Source organism: Elephantulus edwardii, unplaced genomic scaffold, assembly GCF_000299155.1.
Source record: "Elephantulus edwardii isolate Elephantulus edwardi_28Jun2011 unplaced genomic scaffold, EleEdw1.0 scaffold00028, whole genome shotgun sequence".
Classification (NCBI taxonomy): domain Eukaryota; kingdom Metazoa; phylum Chordata; class Mammalia; order Macroscelidea; family Macroscelididae; genus Elephantulus; species Elephantulus edwardii.
In genome coordinates, this window is record NW_006399778.1 from 9,847,955 (window position 1) to 9,866,266 (window position 18,312).

General features: G+C 41.5%; 1 protein-coding gene across 2 annotated transcripts in view; it reads left to right on the top strand.

Annotated features, from left to right (window-relative positions):
• Positions 1-4,318: 4,318 nt before the first annotated feature.
• USP48 (ubiquitin specific peptidase 48) overlaps positions 4,319-18,312 on the top strand; it is a 145,283-nt gene continuing 131,289 nt past the window's right edge. Inside the window, exon 1 of one of the 2 annotated variants that reach the window (XM_006883556.1) lies at positions 4,319-4,685. In XM_006883556.1, coding sequence (XP_006883618.1) covers positions 4,552-4,685 — 134 coding nt within the window. In that variant the 5' untranslated portion in view covers positions 4,319-4,551. The remainder of the gene's footprint in view (positions 4,686-18,312) is intronic. The other variant, XM_006883557.1, reaches the window with a different exon arrangement.

The window sequence follows — 18,312 nt, forward strand, 5'->3', positions numbered from 1 at the left end:
GCCCTTCCCAATTTTGAACCATGCAGTGTTCCCTTGCTCTGTTCTGACGACTGCCTCCTGGTCCAAGTATAGGTTTCGCATTAGCATGATCAAGTGTTCTGGATTCCCATTCTTCTCAGAGTCAGCCACAGTTTGTTATGATCTACACAGTCAAATGCCTTTGCATAGTCAATGAAACACAGTCAAGTGTTTTTACACAGTCGATAAAGCACAAATATGCATTCTGAGCTTTCACCCAGGATCCATCTGACATCCTCCATGATATCCTTTGTGTCATGACCTCTTCTAAATTCAGCTTTAACATCTGGTAGTTCTCTAGGTACTAGTCTAGCCATTTCTGAATGATCTTCAGCAGTATTTTGCTTGCATGAGAAAGAATTTAAACAATATTATGTAAATAATTTCCACACATTATTGGATTACCTATTTTGGGAATGGAGAAAAATGCATCTGTTCCCAGTCATTTGGCCAGGCGTTTTTCTCCCAGATTTTCTGGCATAGACTGGTGAGCATGTCTAGGGCTGCATCTGTCATTTGAAATATTTCAGTTGACATCCCATAGATTCATGGGGCCTTATTTCTGTCATTGCTTTCAAGTTCATTTTGAAACTCTTCCTTCATTACCATTGGTTCTTGATTATATGATTCTTCCTGAAATCTTTCAGTGTCGACCTATTCCTTCTGATACAGTGATTCTGTGTATTCACTACGTCTTCTTTTGGTGTTTCGTGGATCATCAAAGATTTTGCCAACAGAATCTCTATTGCAACTCAAGGTTTGAATTTGTTTTCGTTCTTGCAGCTTGAGAAATGCTAAGTGAATCATTACCTTTTTCTTTTCTGCTTCTAGCTCTTTGTACATTCCGTTATAGCAGTTTGCTTTGTCTTCTTTAACTGTCTTTTGAAATGTTCTGTTCAGCTCTTTTACTTCAGCATCTCTTTGTTTTAGCTTCTCAATTCTCTGTTGGAATTATCTGGATCTCTTCTGACATCCCTATTTTGTTTTATTTCTCCTCTGTCTTTGTAGTGACCTTTTGCTGTCTTCATGAATGATATCATTCGTACCATCCCTCAACTCATTTGGCCATCCAACACTGAAGTTCAATGCTTCAATCATTTTCTTTTTATTCATTATTATACTTGTTTATTTACAAAATTCGAATACATTGTTTTTCACACCAGTTCCTTCCCATTTCCCTAAATCCCCCAATCATGTTCTGTGACCCATGATTAATTTCTCCCACACCCCACATATCCTCACCCCTCTGCTTTCACCTCCCATCCCCTTGGATTGTCATGCTCATTCTACAATCATGGTTTTATACAGTATTTGTCCTTGAGGGACTGGGATAGTTCACTCAGCATAATGTTCTGCAGTCCATCCCAAGTTATGTAATAATTTACAAAATTGTTACTCCTGCATGTTGCATAGTATTATGTTGTGTGAATGTACCAAAACTTTTTGATCCAGTGAATTGTGGTTGGACATCTGGCTGTTTCCATGTTCTTGTAATGGTGAATAATGCTGCTATGAACATCGTTTTCTAAAAATGATTTTTAAGTTCAACTGGAATAAAACTCAAGATCATGTTTTGATTCTCAAAAAAAAAAAGAAGATCAAATACTGTAGCCTTTAATATGGATTGAATTGCAGCACCAAGAAAATAAAAATTCTCAGTGTACCTATAGGCAGCATTATGATAGATGGAGAACAGATTGAAACTGTCAACAATTTCATCTTACTTGAATCTACGATCAATACATTTGGTACCAGCAGTCAAAAGATCAGGAAATGTATCCCATTGGGAAAATCTGCAATCAGGGACTTCTCCAAAGTACTAAAAAGTTAACTGGAGGACTAAGGTGTGCTTGATTCAGACCATGGTCTTTTCAAACACTTGCTATGCATCTTAGAGCTGAACAATGTATAAAGATGACAGAAGAAAAATTGCTGCCTTTGAGATGTGGTGTTGGAGAAGAATCCTGAATATCCCATGGACTGTCAAGAGAACAAACAGATATACATTGGAAAAGGTGCGGTCAGAGTCTCCTTGGAGCCAAGAATGACAAAGTTTTGTCTCTCATACTTTGGGCATGTTGCTAAGGAAGACTACTAGAAGGAAACATCATGCTTGGAAAGGTGACTGCGGCAATGGGCTGGAGTGTATCAGATTGCGAGGATGGCACAGAATAGGACAGTGTTCAGATCTGTTGTTCATATGGTCACTATGAGTCATATCTAACTCAAGGACATCTAAAAACAACAATGGAATATTATACCAGCTATGTCTGGAAGGCTATTTGTGAAAGGGTATAATATGACTGGTTGTTTCCCTTACCTTTGTGGGATCTCTTCTTATTTGTTCTGCAGATACCAGATCATTGCAATAATGCCTTCCTCCATGTCACTCCTCCTTGAAAGCGCTCAATGAGATGGATTGATTCAGTGACTAGGGTAATGAGGGTAGGTGTGTCAGAGACAATAAGGTTGGTACAAGATAGAGCAAGTTTCAGGGCTATAGTACATAGGGTTGGTCTGAGTCACACGTGACTCGACAGCACATAACAACAAAAATAAACAGTTATGGTGGTGTAGTGTGTAAGGCTTTTCCTGTCAACTCAAAGACAAGAGGTTCAAAGATAGGCCCTCTCCCCCACTATGATTTAGAGCCTGTGCTGTGAGTGTATTCCCACTCAAGAGCATATACAACAACAACGTTTTTTAGTTTTTCTCTTGGTCAGTTTTTTGGTCTGTATTTGAACACACGCTTTGAAGGGCTTTCCCTCTACAGAGAGAATCCCAACACTCTTTCACTAAAATTGCATTTTTTCCAACCATTATGATCGCCAGGGACACACTAAAGGAGTTCAGAGACTCCTTCTGATAACATGACTGTAAATTTCTGGTATTGGTTTTGAAGATGCCCAGGATCAAGGGCCTTGGAAGTGTCTAGCAAATTCTCCCAGGAGAAGCTTGTGAGACTCACAAAAGTAAACTACCTCAGGTTTATTATTAAAAGAAGAAAGAAACACAAGGCACCTTGGTCTAGTGGCATACCATTTTATGGGGTCTTTTCCTGAATCTTAATTTTGTCTTTTCAATTAGTAAATTCTTTTAAATTTTGATTGGTGGTGAAAGGTAACTCTTTCGTGCTGGTCATAGGTGTTTTCGAAGGTGGAGGCTGTTGCTGTGTGTATCCTCAGGATCGTGGTGCCCCCAGTTTCACGCATGGGCTATTGAGTGTGGAGGAAGGGCTAGCCCACTTCTGCTGCAGTTGTTGTTGACCCTAGTTCTGTCCTCTGACTTCTACCTTGGATCCTGGGTTCCAGAGTTCTCTTAGAACCTGGGCTCCCTTTGCTCTCTGACCCAAACAATGCACAAAGCACGTGATACAGAGTTTCACAATCTTTGCTTCTAAGGTGTACTCTGGCTGTATTTCTTCCAAGACAGATCTGTTCTTTTGGCAGTCTACGTTATTTTCTATATTATGCAACCAGCAGCACAATTCAGAGACATCAATTATTCTTCAATCTTCCTTATTCACGTGCATTCAAAGCAACTCAAAATTCCCTGGCTTGGGTATGCCAAGTATAGTAATTAAGGAAAGGCTGTGAGATATATATATCCCGAGGCAGGAATTATAGAAAAGGAATGCCGTTAAATTCAGGAGCTTAAAGAGATCGTGATGAAGGTTGGAAATCTTTATACAGCAGTAACAGTAATGAGGTGACCCTGCCAGCTGCAAGATTGACACTGCAGCTGTAGAGACCTGGACCAAGGCGTTATCCACTCGGATAACTACAAATCCCAGGATTCCTCACACTGAGAAGGCTGAACATAATGCATTCTGGGACATGTAGTCCTATCCTGGCTCAGGAAAAGCTCAGTTTGTTCCATGATGTCGGTACGACTTGGGAAGGAATCAGAGCCGGAACTGGTCGCCTAAATTAAGTATTCCTTTGGGAACAGATCTTAGCTTTTTTGGTGACCTGATTTCTGCTCTAAGCAGTTCACACCGCGAATTCCAGGCGGACCTCTGTGTGTGTGTGTGTGTGTGTGTGTGTGTTTGTGTGTGTTGACTACGTTCTTGCGTGAAACCTTTATGGATAAAGGGGAAGTCGCAAAGGGCAAGATCAGGGCGGCTTTCTCCCTCGAGGATACGCAAGACATGCTATTTCCTTAGCAGTGCCATTAAGAACCCCGCAAGTGTTATGCAGACTACGATTTCCACTTCCTTGCCCTTCGGGGTTGTAGCGTGTGAGTTGCAGAGGCTGCTGGAAGTGCGCATGCGCATACGTTGACTTTAGTAAGGCTCTATCGTCGCCTGGCGCAGGGGCTGTCGGATGTCGGCGGCGGCGCTTTGCGGCCGGTCGTGAGGGCTGGGCGCGGGCGGGCGCGGCGGTAGTGGCGCGCACAGGTGATTGACTGGCCCGCGGGCTGAGGAAGCACTGGGTGCTCAACAGTGGCAGGTTGTGGAGCCCACTTGAGCAGCGGCGAAGGTGAAGACAGCGGCTGAGGCCTGGCTCTGGAGGCATTCCGCAGGCCAAGGCCATGGCTCCACGGCTGCAGTTGGAGAAAGCGGCCTGGCGCTGGGCGGAGACAGTGCGGCCCGAGGAGGTGTCGCAGGAGCACATCGAGACTGCCTACCGCATCTGGCTAGAGCCCTGCATCCGCGGCGTGTGCAGGTGAGGCTTGCGCGCCTGGCCTCGAGGCTTTTTCTCGTCCTGCCCTGGAAAGCCCTGACGAGGCAGCAGGAAGGAAGACTGAGGCCCGCTGCGTGCGTCCGGGCGGCGTGGAGAGGGGCGAGGTGGAGGTTTCCTGCTTTGCGCCGTCTGGGCGCCCTGGGAAACGCACCCTACCCGGGCTCTCAGTTCAGTGGAGATGTTGTCGAAAACCTTTTAAACAGTGTTGTGAGTCCAACTAGAAGATGGCTGTAAAGATGGTTAAAGGCACGTACTGAGAACTTGGCAAACGTTGCTGATTAGTATATCTTGCGTGGTGCTCGTTTTTTTTTTTATTTTGTGAAAAAGGAACTTCGCAGTGAGTGTTGTTATAGCATATCTTGTATTAATATAGACGCCACAGGCCTGATCACTTGAGTATTATTTTTGCAGAAGGCTTCTTTAGAAAAACGATACGGTTTGCCTAGGTCATCAGTACCTTCCATCCCCAGTTGATATTTTTCTTTTTACAGCCCTTTTAGTTCCTACTCAAAAGCACTCGGAGTACTAAGTTTTAAGTTGTTTTAAGTGCTGCCCTTGACTTTTGCATAACCTTGAGTCTTGTTTTTCTTGAATTCCTTTTAGATGCTATCGTTTAGCTTTGTTCCTGTTCTCCCACACCAGTCTTTTAACGCGGGAACCATAGTTTTCGTTTTACATTTGGCTGCATGGGGTTGGCCAACGTGAACTGTTTTGTGGAATTTTTACATTCCATTGGGGGATTTAGAAAGAATGGAAGGTATGGTCTCTGGCTTTTAAGTTTAGAAAGTCTGGCTTGGGAAATGAAACAAGGTAGGGAGAGCCTGTGAAACAGACCAGTAATTCCAAGTTCTGAGTCTGACTTCTAGTAAAGGCTGGAATGATGGCAGATGTATCAGGTTTCAGGAGCTCAACTCCAGGGTAACAAATACTTGGAGCAAAATCTCACTGTAATAGTTCCGATTTATTGATTTACTTTCATTATGACTTTAAAAAAATTTACATAAAAGTTGGATTTTAATTCATTCGTTCTTGCACATTTTCCTCCCTACTCCCCAGTTCACTTTTTTTTTAAAAATCATTCACTGTTGTATAATTTCCTCCCTCTCCCCATCCCTCCCTCAGTTCACTTTGCTGTGAACCTCTTATTCCGATTTTAATGGAAGGAGGAGCAGAAATTTGGCTGAGATTACTTTAAGAGAATGTCGTAGATAAATTGAGTTTTAAGTTGCTGTGGTCAGTCCCAAGCAGTTGTAAAAACAAAACTTTATTGAGATGTAATTAATACATAATTTCTATACCATAAGATTCACCTACTTATTTTTTTAGTATATTTATTGGGCTGTGAAACTATAAACACAGTGTAATCGTGTACCATTTTGATCCTTCTTGAAGAAACCCTTTAGAACAGCAGTCGATGTCCCTCTCCCTCTCTAGTCCTGACCAGATTCTAGTTTACTCTCTTTAAATCTGTCTGTCCTAAGCATTTGAGGAGCCTTGGTGGCATAATGCTTAAGCACAAACTTCTAACCCAGCATCTGCAATTTGAACCCACCCAGCAGCACTGAGGTAGTAAAAATCTGGTGATCTGATCTACTTCCATAAAGATTGTTGTTGTTAAGTGCCATCAAGTCAAGTATGACTCACAGTGACCCTGTGAACCAAAGATCTGAAACCTCTTCCACCCTGTGTCATTTTCACACTTCTAAGAGCCCCATTCCAGTGGTCACTGTGTCAGTCCACCTAGTTAAGGATCTTCTTCTCTTTTGCTGACCCTCTACCTTTCCTAGCAGCATGTCCTCCTCCAAGGAATAGCCCCTCCTAGCATCGTGCCCAAAGCATGTGAGGCTAGTAAGCCCTATGGGGCAGTTCTCTGTCCTAGGCTGTCCTGTAGGGTCAGTATGAATACAAAATTGACTAGATGGTACCTAACAATAACAATAGGCATATATGTCAAGTAATACAGTAAGTGCACTTTGGTGACTGGCTTCCTTCACTATTCATGTTTTGAGGGTTCGTCCATATTGTAGCATATATAAGTACTTAATTTCATTTGGCCAGATGTTCCATTGCATGGATGTAATATATTTTATATAACTTTTAATCACTTGATAACTGGTTGCTTTCCACTTGTTGGCTACTATGAATAATGCTGCTATTAACATTTGCATGTAGACTTTTAAATTTCTCTTGGGTGCATACCAAAGAGCTGAATTGATGTGATAACTCAGGCTTAACATTTTAAACTATTTAAACATTTCACAGTGATGGCACCAGTTTCATACATACAAGCAAAACGAATCCTACACTAGTACACCTCTTGTCTGTCTTTTTGATCATCGTCATTCTAGTCTGTGTGAAGGGAGCTCTGGTGGCTAAGTGGTAAGGAGTTGTGCTGTCAGCCGAAAGGCATGCAGTTCAAATCCACTAACTACTCCAAAAGAGAAAGATGAGCAATCTCCTTCTGTGATTTATTGCCTCTGAAAACCTGCTGGGAGTGGGAGTGGGGGTGGGGGAGTATTAGCTACCAGTTGGTTCCCAGATAATGGACCAAAACAACAGTCTGTGTAGGCAAGATTAGTGAAGCTTCGTCTAACATACTTTGGGTATGTTGTTAGAAGGGGCCATTCCTTGGAGAAAAACAACATGCTTGGAAAGATGGAGGGTCAGTGAAGGAGGGGAAGACCATTAATAAGATGGATTGACAAAGTGGCTGTAATGGTCGCTTGAATATGTCAGAGATGGTCAGGATGCCATAGGATATGGCAGGGCCCAGAGCCATTGTTCACAGTTTTCAGGCCACTTAAAGCAAGTAACTGATAATGTTGAGCATCTTTTCATTTACCATTATTTATCTTGGAAGATAACAATAATTTTCCCATTTTATAATTGGGTTATTTGCCGCCTTATTGAGTTGTAAGAGTTTTTTACATATTTGGGGACTAGAAGAGTGTTGAATATACCATGGACAACTAGGAGAACAAACAGGTTTGTCCTGGAGAGGGTGAAACCAGGCTGCTCCTTGGAGTCAAGGATTCTGAAGCTGCGTCTGACATACTTTGGACATGTTGGAGAGGGACATCATGCTTGGGAGGGTGGAGGGACAGCACAAGAGAGGAAGTCCCTGGATGAGATAGATTGACTTAGTGACTAGGGTAATGTGTCAGAGAGAATAAAGTTGGCTTGTGATAGAATAGAATTCAGAGCTGTTGCACATAGGATTGCTGTGAGTTGTAAGCGACTCGATGGCACATAACAACAACAACAACAACGAGTTGCAAGCGACTCGAAGGCACATAACAACAACCACAATGTCCAGAGTGCTAAAGAGCAGTGATGTCAGTCTAGAGACTAAGATGTGCTTGACCCAGGCCTTGATCTTCACAGTTACTTGCTTTGCATCAGAAAAGCTGGACAATGACTAAGGATGGTAGAAGAAGAATTGATGTCTTTGAGTTGTGGTGCTGGAGAAAAGTATTGAACATACCATAGATCACCAAGAGAACAAACAGATCTGCCTTGGAGAGAGTGAAACCCGTTTTCTCCTTAGAGGGAAAGATTTCCCCACCCCCCCCTTTAGAGGAAAGGAGGATTTTGAAGCTCTGCTTCACATACTTTGGACAAGTGGCCAGTAGGAACCAGTTGGAGAAGAATATCATGCTTGGAAGGGTTGAGGGACAGCACAGGAGAGAAAGACCCCAGATGAGAAGGATTGAGACAGTAACTGGGGTAATGGGGGTAGATGTGTCAGAGTCAGTGAGACTGGCTCAAAATGGGGCAGGGTGAATCACCTTTTTTATTGATACTATTTGTAGCATAACATTTTTTAGTAATTTATCAGTCAACTTTTTCTTCTATTACTTTTGCTTTTGGTGTTGTGAAAAACCATGCCCAAACAATAGGCTCAAGCCAGATTCAGGTATCAAAAAATACTTTTCTACTTATTTTCTCCTCTTTAATCATACCTTTTCTCCTCCCCTCCCCCTTGCATGACTCAGTTTTTTTAGGGAGTACCTAGGCTGTGTAGACAGTTGGTATTTTGAAACCACTTTGGAAAATGGGCCTAGTGATCTGCTGCTGAGCCAGTCACGGCATTGAAGCTCTGTGGAGTAATTCTTCACTGTCCATGTGGGCTCACCATCAGCCAGAATTGGCAGCTGATAAGAAGTTTGAGTATATTAATATGAATTACATACTTGACTCTGTTCTGTGGAAGGGGAATTTTAAACAAACTTACCCGACCACTTTTATCTATTCACATTTACCTTTTTCTTTTATTATGGTAACTTTCTATAGGGAGCTCTGGTGACCTTGTTGTTGTGTAACATGGGAACCGACCCATGGCTGACCCTAAGGTGGATTTTCAGAGGCAGTTAATCACACAGGAGGAGATTGCCTATTCTTCTCCTGCGGAGCAGATGGTGGCCTTGAATTGTGTGCCTTGCAGCTCATTGCCAGTAGGCCACCAGAGGTCTGGTAAGGAATTGTGCTGAAAACCCAAAGGCACATGGTTTGAGTCCACCACTGCTCTGTGGGAGAAGGATGGACAGTCTCTTTGATTAGGAATTACACCTTTGAAAACCAGCTGGAGGGTCAGCTGTCAGTCCATTTGATGACATGTAGCAACAAGAACAGCAGCACATAAAAACATATATAGTATAAATATTTACTATTCCAATCATTTTATCACATGTACAATTCATTGTCCTTTTATTTACCATAATATGCAAGCATCACTGCTGTCCGTTGTTTCTAATATTTTCTAGGCTGTTATCAGAATCTTAGTACCCCTTAGGCATTGAAATCTAACGTCCCTTCTCGTCTGCCCTTGGTAACCACTAATGAACTTTGCTTTATTTTAAATAATTCCTATACATATGCTCATAATAATATTTACCCTTATGTGTGACTTATTTCACTCAGCATAATGTTTTAAAAGTTCGCCCATGTCATAGAATGTATAAGAACATTTCTTTTTCTGGCTGAATAATATATCCTATTGTTTACATGTATAACACCACATTTTATTTGTCCGTTTGTCTGCTGAAGGCCACTTCTGACTATTAAGGAATATTTCTGCAATGAACATTGGTCTACAAGTAATTGCATCTTTTAATTTCATTTGGGTATTTACCAAGGAGTGAACTGATGGGTCACATTGTGTTCTGTGGTTAATTTACTGATTTCCATCATGGCTGTACCTGTTTACGATCCTGCCAGTAATAGATGAGAGCACTTTTCTCTCCACCCTTGCTAATGTACTTGTTAACACATTGCTGCACACTATTAAATTGATGACCATGCTTAGAAACACATTTTTTTTTTACCGATATATTACCATCATTTGTGGCAACGTTTAACAGTTTTTTTCCTAGTAGTCATCCTGGAGTATAGAGTATCCTGGATCAAGAATTATCTTCGTTGTGGTTTATTTTTCACAAATGAATAATAAAAGAGCCCCAGTTACATAGGTATTTATGTTGTCAGTGATTGGAATCCTTCAGATGCTTCAAGGAGGAAAAAGTATAGGCAGTCTCCCTTAGAACTTAGAGCGTAGGATCTGGAGGGGGGGAAAAAGAATGTAGTTTTACAAAACCAGTGGAGAGCTGTGAATCAGAATGTGCAGTGGGTTTTTTGTTTTAATCTCTAATTAAAGGGAGGGAGGAGCTCTGCCTGGTGTTAAGAAGCTGCGCTACAATCCCAAAGGCGTATGGTTCAAATCTACCAGCTGCTCTGAAGAATGATGAACAATGTGCTGTGGAGTTAGCTGCCTCTGAAAACCTACTGGAGGGTCAGCGTCAGCTTTGGGTCGTTTCCGACTTGATGATATGCAATAACAACAATAACTAATGAGGTTAAACATTTTCATATGCTTATTTATCATTGTTAAAAAGGCTTTTCAAATCCTTTCCCCATTTGATTTGTCTTTTTGTGAGTTATGGTTCTTTATTTTGCCTGTCAAATTTTTTTAATCAGATACAATATTCTAAAATATTTTCATCCTGTAGGTTGTCACTTCACTGATCTTTTCCCTCTGTAATTAAATATCAAGGGCATACTTCTTTCTTTTCCAGCTATAGTTACTTTCCATCATGCCATTGTGTTTGTTGTCTACAACTATGGTACTGCTTTTAATATTGTTTGCAGGCTCAGATGAGAGTATAATCAGCAACCTACTTAAATCTGAAATTCTTGGAACTGCTTATAGTTTTTAGGTATCAAGGAAAATGCAAAACAGAATTTTTCTGCCTTTGTATCAATTACACTGTTAGACACAATAATAACAAATTTCATGGTCACTCCATCAGTCACTATTTCATTATAGCTTGATAAAGTCTCCACATAGGCATGGGGTGCTTCACACACTTCTGAAATGTTAAGTCCTCACAAAAGAGGATTGATTGATAACTGAAAAGCAATATGGAGAGCAAACTTGAGCTACATTTTCTTTTACAGGGATGTCCAGAAAACATCAAAGCCTTCACATAAATCCTCTAGGGAGGGGAAATAAGTAATTTAGGAGGCTAGAAATCCAAATATAAGATACAGGCTCAAAGGGAAGGCCACGTGCCCTGGCTGTCCCCAGTGTCAAGGAGCTTCCTGTTGGAGGGGAAATCTTCTGAAATTGTTTAAATCTTTTGATGCGCAGGAGTTTTCAATTTTTTTTTTTACTTGTGAAAAACATGTATGGGGATACACGGGGTGAGGGTTGGGAGCAGAAGAGTGAGGATGGGCAGGTATGAAATCACGGGGCTGCACAATTTGGTTGGTGGGGGGAGTGGGAGAAGGAAATGAGAAAGATCCAGTGGGGATCAGAAAAGACAGGGTAATGGTAAGCATAGTCCAGTGGTGATTGATTTTTTTTTAAAAAAACAAATAAATTGTCTTATTCACTTGTGGATTTCTCATTTGGGAGTGGGGCACAGACTCTCTGGCTTTTTCATGCTGAACAGGGGCATTGATGTGAAGGGGGAAGGGGAGCCCACTCTAACACTTCACTGGTGTTCCTGGTTTGAAGCTGCATGCCTTCTTGTTTAGTTAGAAGATATTTTCCTGACATTTACTGTCCTCTGGACTGCAAAGTGTTTTCCAAGGTGGGTCTAGTGGGGACGGCTGGCTGAACCCTGAGGGTCCATCCTCCTTTGCTTCCTTAGCTGGCAGTTATATTTCCCTTTTGTCTCTGGAACTGGATTCAGGGTTCAGGTCTGGAGCAAAACTCAGTGTTAAGGTTACCTGTAGAAAAGGGAGCAAACCTACAGAGAACAAACTTGTGAGTTACAAAGAGAAGGGCTTTAGAGGTGTTACAGGTGTACTGGGGGAGGAGGTGGAGGAAAGTGGCTTAGATAAAATTCTTGGTATACCTGGGGGCCAGATAGCACACTCCGAGGGCTGGACATCTCTCCCCAGGGGCAGGGTGACACACCCCAGAGGGCCAGCACACCCCCCACCAGAGACACTCCCACCCACCCCAGGTCTGAACTCTGTGCCAGGAACAGCACTTCTGGTTCCAGTACTGCCACCATTGCCCCTGTCCCCTCTACCAAGTGGTCAGACTACATTTCAAAGTAGGCATTATCCTCCTCCTTTACAAATGGAGAAAGGGCTTTGAGAGTGGTGAACAGACTCTCCCTAGGTCTAAACAGTTCTTGGCAGCAGTAGTCAAGAAATCAAAAGTTAAGGTGTATTGAGGAGATCCACCATCCTGGATCTGTTGTTGTTTATAGCAACCCTATCAGTGAAAGACCTGAACACTTGTGTAACTTTAATCGGCTCTCTAAGTTCATGGAGTTTCTGGAGGCAAGCTATTTCGGAAGTGGATGCCCTCCTGCTTCCAAGCTTATTTTAATCTTAGAGCTCCATCAAACACTGTACACTATGGGTAACCATTATCACCTTTGTTACTGCCGGGACATAGTGTTTAGCCTCACAGCAACCATGAGTTACCTCTGTATAGCCAACTGGCAGAGCAGTGATATATTAGAATAGTGATCAAAAACAATCAAAACCAGGCCTGAGGGCAGCATAAGTCTCTATCCACTAGGCCCACAGAGATCTCTCTATGGCTCACAGCAATTCTGTCTTACACCATCCCCACAATCCAAGACACACATTGCTAAAGACATTGTAATCAATCCATTGTGTTGATGATTTTCTTCTCTTACCTATCTAAGGAAATCCTCACTGACAGCAAGATGCTTTCCCCTGTCAAGTCCTTCACCTCCTGCGGCTCTATGGTGCTGCCCCCGCCCCACCACCATTCGTGGTTCCCTCCTGCTCTGGGGGCCCACAGCTGTTGACATCCACAGCTGCCAGCCGTGTGGGGGCTCTGTCACACTGGCTGCGGGGTCTGCTGCCCAGTCTAGTCTAGGGGACCTGTGGACTCTGGCCATGACGGCCCCTGCAGCAGCATGGGCTCAGCGGCAGGTAGCAGATGGAAGTAAAACTCACCCATGTTCTTTCGAGAATCTTTATCCTCATGATGTTGAGCCCCAGTCCATTTTGATGGCCAGCAGTCAACTGCTTAGTTGTTTGGGTGTATATAGGTTGCGTGGCCTATTTGAATGCGGTGTGCAGGGCCTCCTGCTCCTCACAGTGTGTCTCTTGCTGCTACCATCTTGGTTCCAAGAATTTATTCTAGAATATGTTTATTCTGCAGCAGTGTGGAGGCTCCGTTGTACCAGCTGTGGGGCCTAATGCCTGCCATTCATCCCATGTGAGGGGATTCCTGGGGTCCGGCCACGGAGACCCCATGGAGCTGAGGTGGCAGCGTGGGTTTGGCAGTAGGGGGCTGGAAGCTGTGGGACTCACCCATTCTTTTTTGGGAATCTGTTCTCTTGATGTTGAGCCTCGATCCATATTGAAGATCAGTAATCAACTGTTTAATTGTTCAGTTATTGATAAACGGAGGACTGTGGGGGGCTATAGTGGCTCATTTCTAGGCACCTTGCTGCTCCTCCAGCTGTTTCTTCCACCACCACCATCTTGGTTCTCTCAGAAGTTTTTAATTTTGATGAAGTCCAATTTATTTTGCTTTCATGCCATATCTAAGGTTCCATTGTTGAAAACTATGTCCTTATGCTTTGTTTTTTAAAGTTATTATGGTTTTACTTTTGAGCTAGTTTTTGTAATATGCTATGAGTTAAGGGTACATCTTCCTTCTGCATGTGGAAATCTAGTTGTCCCAGTACTACTTATTGAAGAATCTATTCTGTCTCCATTGTATGGATGGCCTTAGTACTCTTGTCAAAATCAGTTGCTCATAAGAGAAACGAGTTTATTTCTGGACTCTCAATTCTGTTCCTTTATATGTCTGTCTTTATAACAGTAGCAGACAGACTTTGATAACAGTAACATTACAGTGTATTTTGAAATAAGAGCATAGGAATCCTATTCTTTTTAAAGATTGCTTTGGCTGTTAGAGCACTTCTTCAAACTCTGATATTGAGACTTGAGTTTTCCTTTTCTCCCAGGATGATTGTTGGAATTTTGATGAAGCTTAAATTTAACATCTAGATTGCTTTGTGTAGTATTGACCCAGTCTCAGCATATAGAATGTCTATTTATTGAGATCTTTAATTTCTTCAAGCAATGTTGTCCTGTTTATAATGTATAAGTCTTTTACCTCCTTGGTTAAATTTTTTTTCTTGGTGTTTTAAACTTCTTTATCTTCCATTTCAGATTGATCCTTGCTGGTGTGTGGAAGCCCTGGTTTTTGTGTGTGGCCTTGTACGCTGCCATTTTGCTGAATTAAGTTATTACCTCTAGTGCTTTCTTTTGGATTCTTTTTTTTTTTAATTGTTGTGTACCATCAAATCAGATCTGACTGGCACAGGAGGAGATTGCGCCTCCTTCTCTAGAGGAGCATCTGGTGGATTTGAACCCTGTACCTTTGGGATTGCAACACAATTTGTAGTCACTAGGCCACCAGCGTTCCCTTCTTTGGGATTCTTTTATATGTGAGAGCATATCATCTACACATAGAGGTAATTTTCTTTTCTTTTGAGCTTGAAGACATTATCGTTTTCTTTTTTGTATCTGATATATTCACCAGTGTGCACACACAAAGTTGAAAAGCTTGGATAAGCTAAAATGAAAGTAATTATATTAAGTTTATCCAGATCTCACTTCTAAATTAGTTAACTCAAGTCAAAACAAAAGCAACCAAGCAGAGAACATAAATTGTAATAATTTAGTTTTCCTTTTGAATTTTCTGTACTTACATAAAAATAAAATGTCATGTTATCCTCTTGTATTTATTTTACTAAAACATGGTACCCAGTCAATTCCAATTTTATGCTCTCTATAGTAATAATTTGGAAACAGGAGTGGCATCCATTTCCACAATAGCTTGCCTCTGGAAACCCTATGAACCTGGAGAAAGGATGAAATTTATACAGGAGGGGCCAGGACTTTCGTTCATAGGGTTGCTATGAGTCGCCTGTGACTTGATGGCACTTAACAATACCACCACCACCAGCAGCATAGAAAGAGAGCAGTTGGCCTAGAGGACAGAAAGCCATGCTCCCAAGCCAAAGTTGGGTGACTCTACTCCGCGGCCCTCAGGCCTGCCTTTAATTGTTTTTTGGTGAAACATTCTTTAAGGTCTTTTAACTCTGGTATGTCCACTTGCTGTACAGAGGTAACTCATGGTTGCTGTGAAGCTGAACACTGTGACACTGATGAGTCAAATGCAAGAATAGTTACGCATGGTGGACAGTGTTTGGTGCTCCCTGTTTAAAACAAGCTGGGAAGCGGGAGTGGCATCCACTTCCACAAGAGCTTGCCTCTGGAAACCATATGAACCTGGAGAAAGGACTAAAGTTATACAGGAAGTGTCCAGGACTTTCATTCATAGGGTTGCTATGAGTCACCTGCGACTCAATGGTACTTAACAACACAGTAACATAGTAATAATAGTTCTCAGCAAAAGAGAGGGAGACCTTCATGTATTGACATGGTTACTGCAGCAGTGGGCTCAAGTGTGTGAGAGATGAAGATTGCACAGGATAAGACAGGATTGTTCATAGTATTCTACTCCACAGCACCTAACAGCAGTAGTGTAGGATGGAGGAAACTCTGGTGGCCTTGTCTCTAATTGCACAGCTAAACCTTTGGTGGCACCTCTGTAGTGGTTAGAATCCACCAGTGGCTCCTAGAGAGAAAGGTGAGCAGTCTCTTTCCCTGCAATTTTTAGCCTCTGAGAAACCCCTGAAAGGTCAGTTCCAAATCTTGGCAATGAGTTTTATGGATTTTTTTTTTTTTTAAGGACAGAAGGACAGAATATAACTGTCCCATAGGCCCTAATTGATGATTGTTGTTTTTTTTAAAGTTTTTTTTTTTATTCTCATTTATGGTAAGCCTCCAAGATTGTGTTTCTGTTTAAACCATTTCTTGGTTTTTAATATTAGTGGTCTTAGACCATAATTGTCCTTTTGTGACCTTCTTAGATCACTTAGCATAATTTGTTCTGATTTTACCCATGTCGTGTGGTATTTCATTAATGAATGTCAATTTTTAGTGATACGTAACACTCCATTATGTGAGCAGACCACAGTCTGTTTAGCCATTCTTTGGCTGTCATCATTACAGAAGCCGACTGTTACATCTTTTTCCTGAGCAAAATTGCTGGTGGGTTCAGATAACAGGGCTTTTCAGTTAGCATCTGAGCCTTTAACAAAAACCCTTATGTCACCCCAAGCCCACTTTTTTTGAGTTGATTCACTGCAACCCTGTAGGGCAGAGCAGAGCTGCTCTATAAGGAAGACCCATAGAGTTGTAAAACCTCTATGTGAGCAGACCACTTCATCTTTCTCCCACAGTAGCTAGGGTTTTGAACTTCTGGCCTTAGAGTTAACAGACTAGTGCTTCACCTATTGTACACCAGAATTCCTTGTATGTACATTGTGGTGTTTGTTTTTTTTTTTTTTTAAATCCAAACAAACACAAAAGTTATTATATAATAAGAGTATTTTCCCTAACATTACATGGTTTGCAAAAGTAATTCTAATCATTGTAGTACATTACATACTTGAAAGTGTTTAACAATGTTCCTAAGGGCATTTGTGCTGCTTGCCTTTCTCTTCCCCTTTTATTTATTTATTTAGTGTTGTTAAACTCTTTTAATTGTTAAACGCACTCTTGTAAATAAATACTTGTTTTTCCTGGATTTTGTGGGTTTTTTTGGAAGAAAAGCATTTGAGAAAGTGGCATGAACATTTTTAAGGCCTTTGGCGCAGATTGCTTTTGCAAGATTTCCACCCAGCAGCAGTATATGGTACATGCATATTACTATGTTTTGTTATCATTGAGTGTTAATTTTAAAAACATTTTTGTCATTATCATAGATGTTGTATCTTTTCATTATCAGTGAAGTTGGAAGATTTTTTTTGAAGTGCTGTACCCGCATTTCCAAGATGGTATAAAGCTTGAGAAACATTTCAAATCCACTTTCTTAGAGAACTAAGAGCTCTTATTTAAGAAAACAGTTTTTCTCCTTTTAAGGTCTAATGGTTAAAGAAGCCTGTTGAGGCAGAGAAATTATTTTTGACTTTCCAGTTATCATCTTCCAACATTTTTCTTCTTAAAGATGTGTTGGAGAGATACTCTTTAAAAAATAGATTTTATGGTATTGTAGAAATCATTTGACCCAGCTAACTCACTACTGGGAATATACCCTAAAGAAATCAGAACCATGATGCAAACAGATGTGTGCACACTGATGTTTATTACAGCATTATTTACAATAGCAAAGAAATAGAAGCAACACAAGTGCAACAAACGAATAAATAGAAAAACCGATTCATTCCCCAAAATGAAATATTATGCAGCATTGAAAAACAGTGAGCTTGTAAAACACTACACAATATGAATGAGCCTGGAAGACATTATTCTGAGAGAATTACCTCAGTCACAAAAGGACAAATTACATAAGACCACTTATAAAATAGAATTGACAAGGGAGCAGGGAGAATAGGAAAAGAGTTGATCAGTAATTCATATTGCACTGGAACAGATGAAGGAAACGACTGTCTGAAAGGAATGTATGATTAGGCATTATATGTATTACAGTTAACAATCTGGAACATTACAAAGTGTCCTGAGGGATGGTTGTTGTTGTTATGTGTCGTCGAGTCGCAAACGACTCATAGCGACCCTTTGTACAACAGCCCTAAACCCTGCTCTGTCCTGTGCCAATCGCGCTGCCTCTGACACATCCATCCCTATTACCCCAGTCACTGAATCAATCCACCTCATAGAGAGTCTTCCCCTCCTGCGCTGTCCCTCCACCCTCCCAAGCATGATGTCCCTCTCCAAGGACCTTACAACATATGTATGTAACATATGTACAACAAAGTATGTCAGATGAAGCCCCAGAATCCTTGCCTCCAAGGAGTAGCCTGGTTTAACCCTTTCCAGGACAAATCTGTTTGTTTTCCTAGCAGTCCATGGTATTCTCAATACTCTTCTCCAGCACCACAGCTCAAAGGCATCAATTCTCCTTCTATCCTCCTTGGTCATTGTCCAACTCTCTGATGCATAACAAGTGATTGTGAAGACCATAGCCTGTATCAGACACACCTTAGTCTCCAGAGAGACACCATTGCTCTTGAGT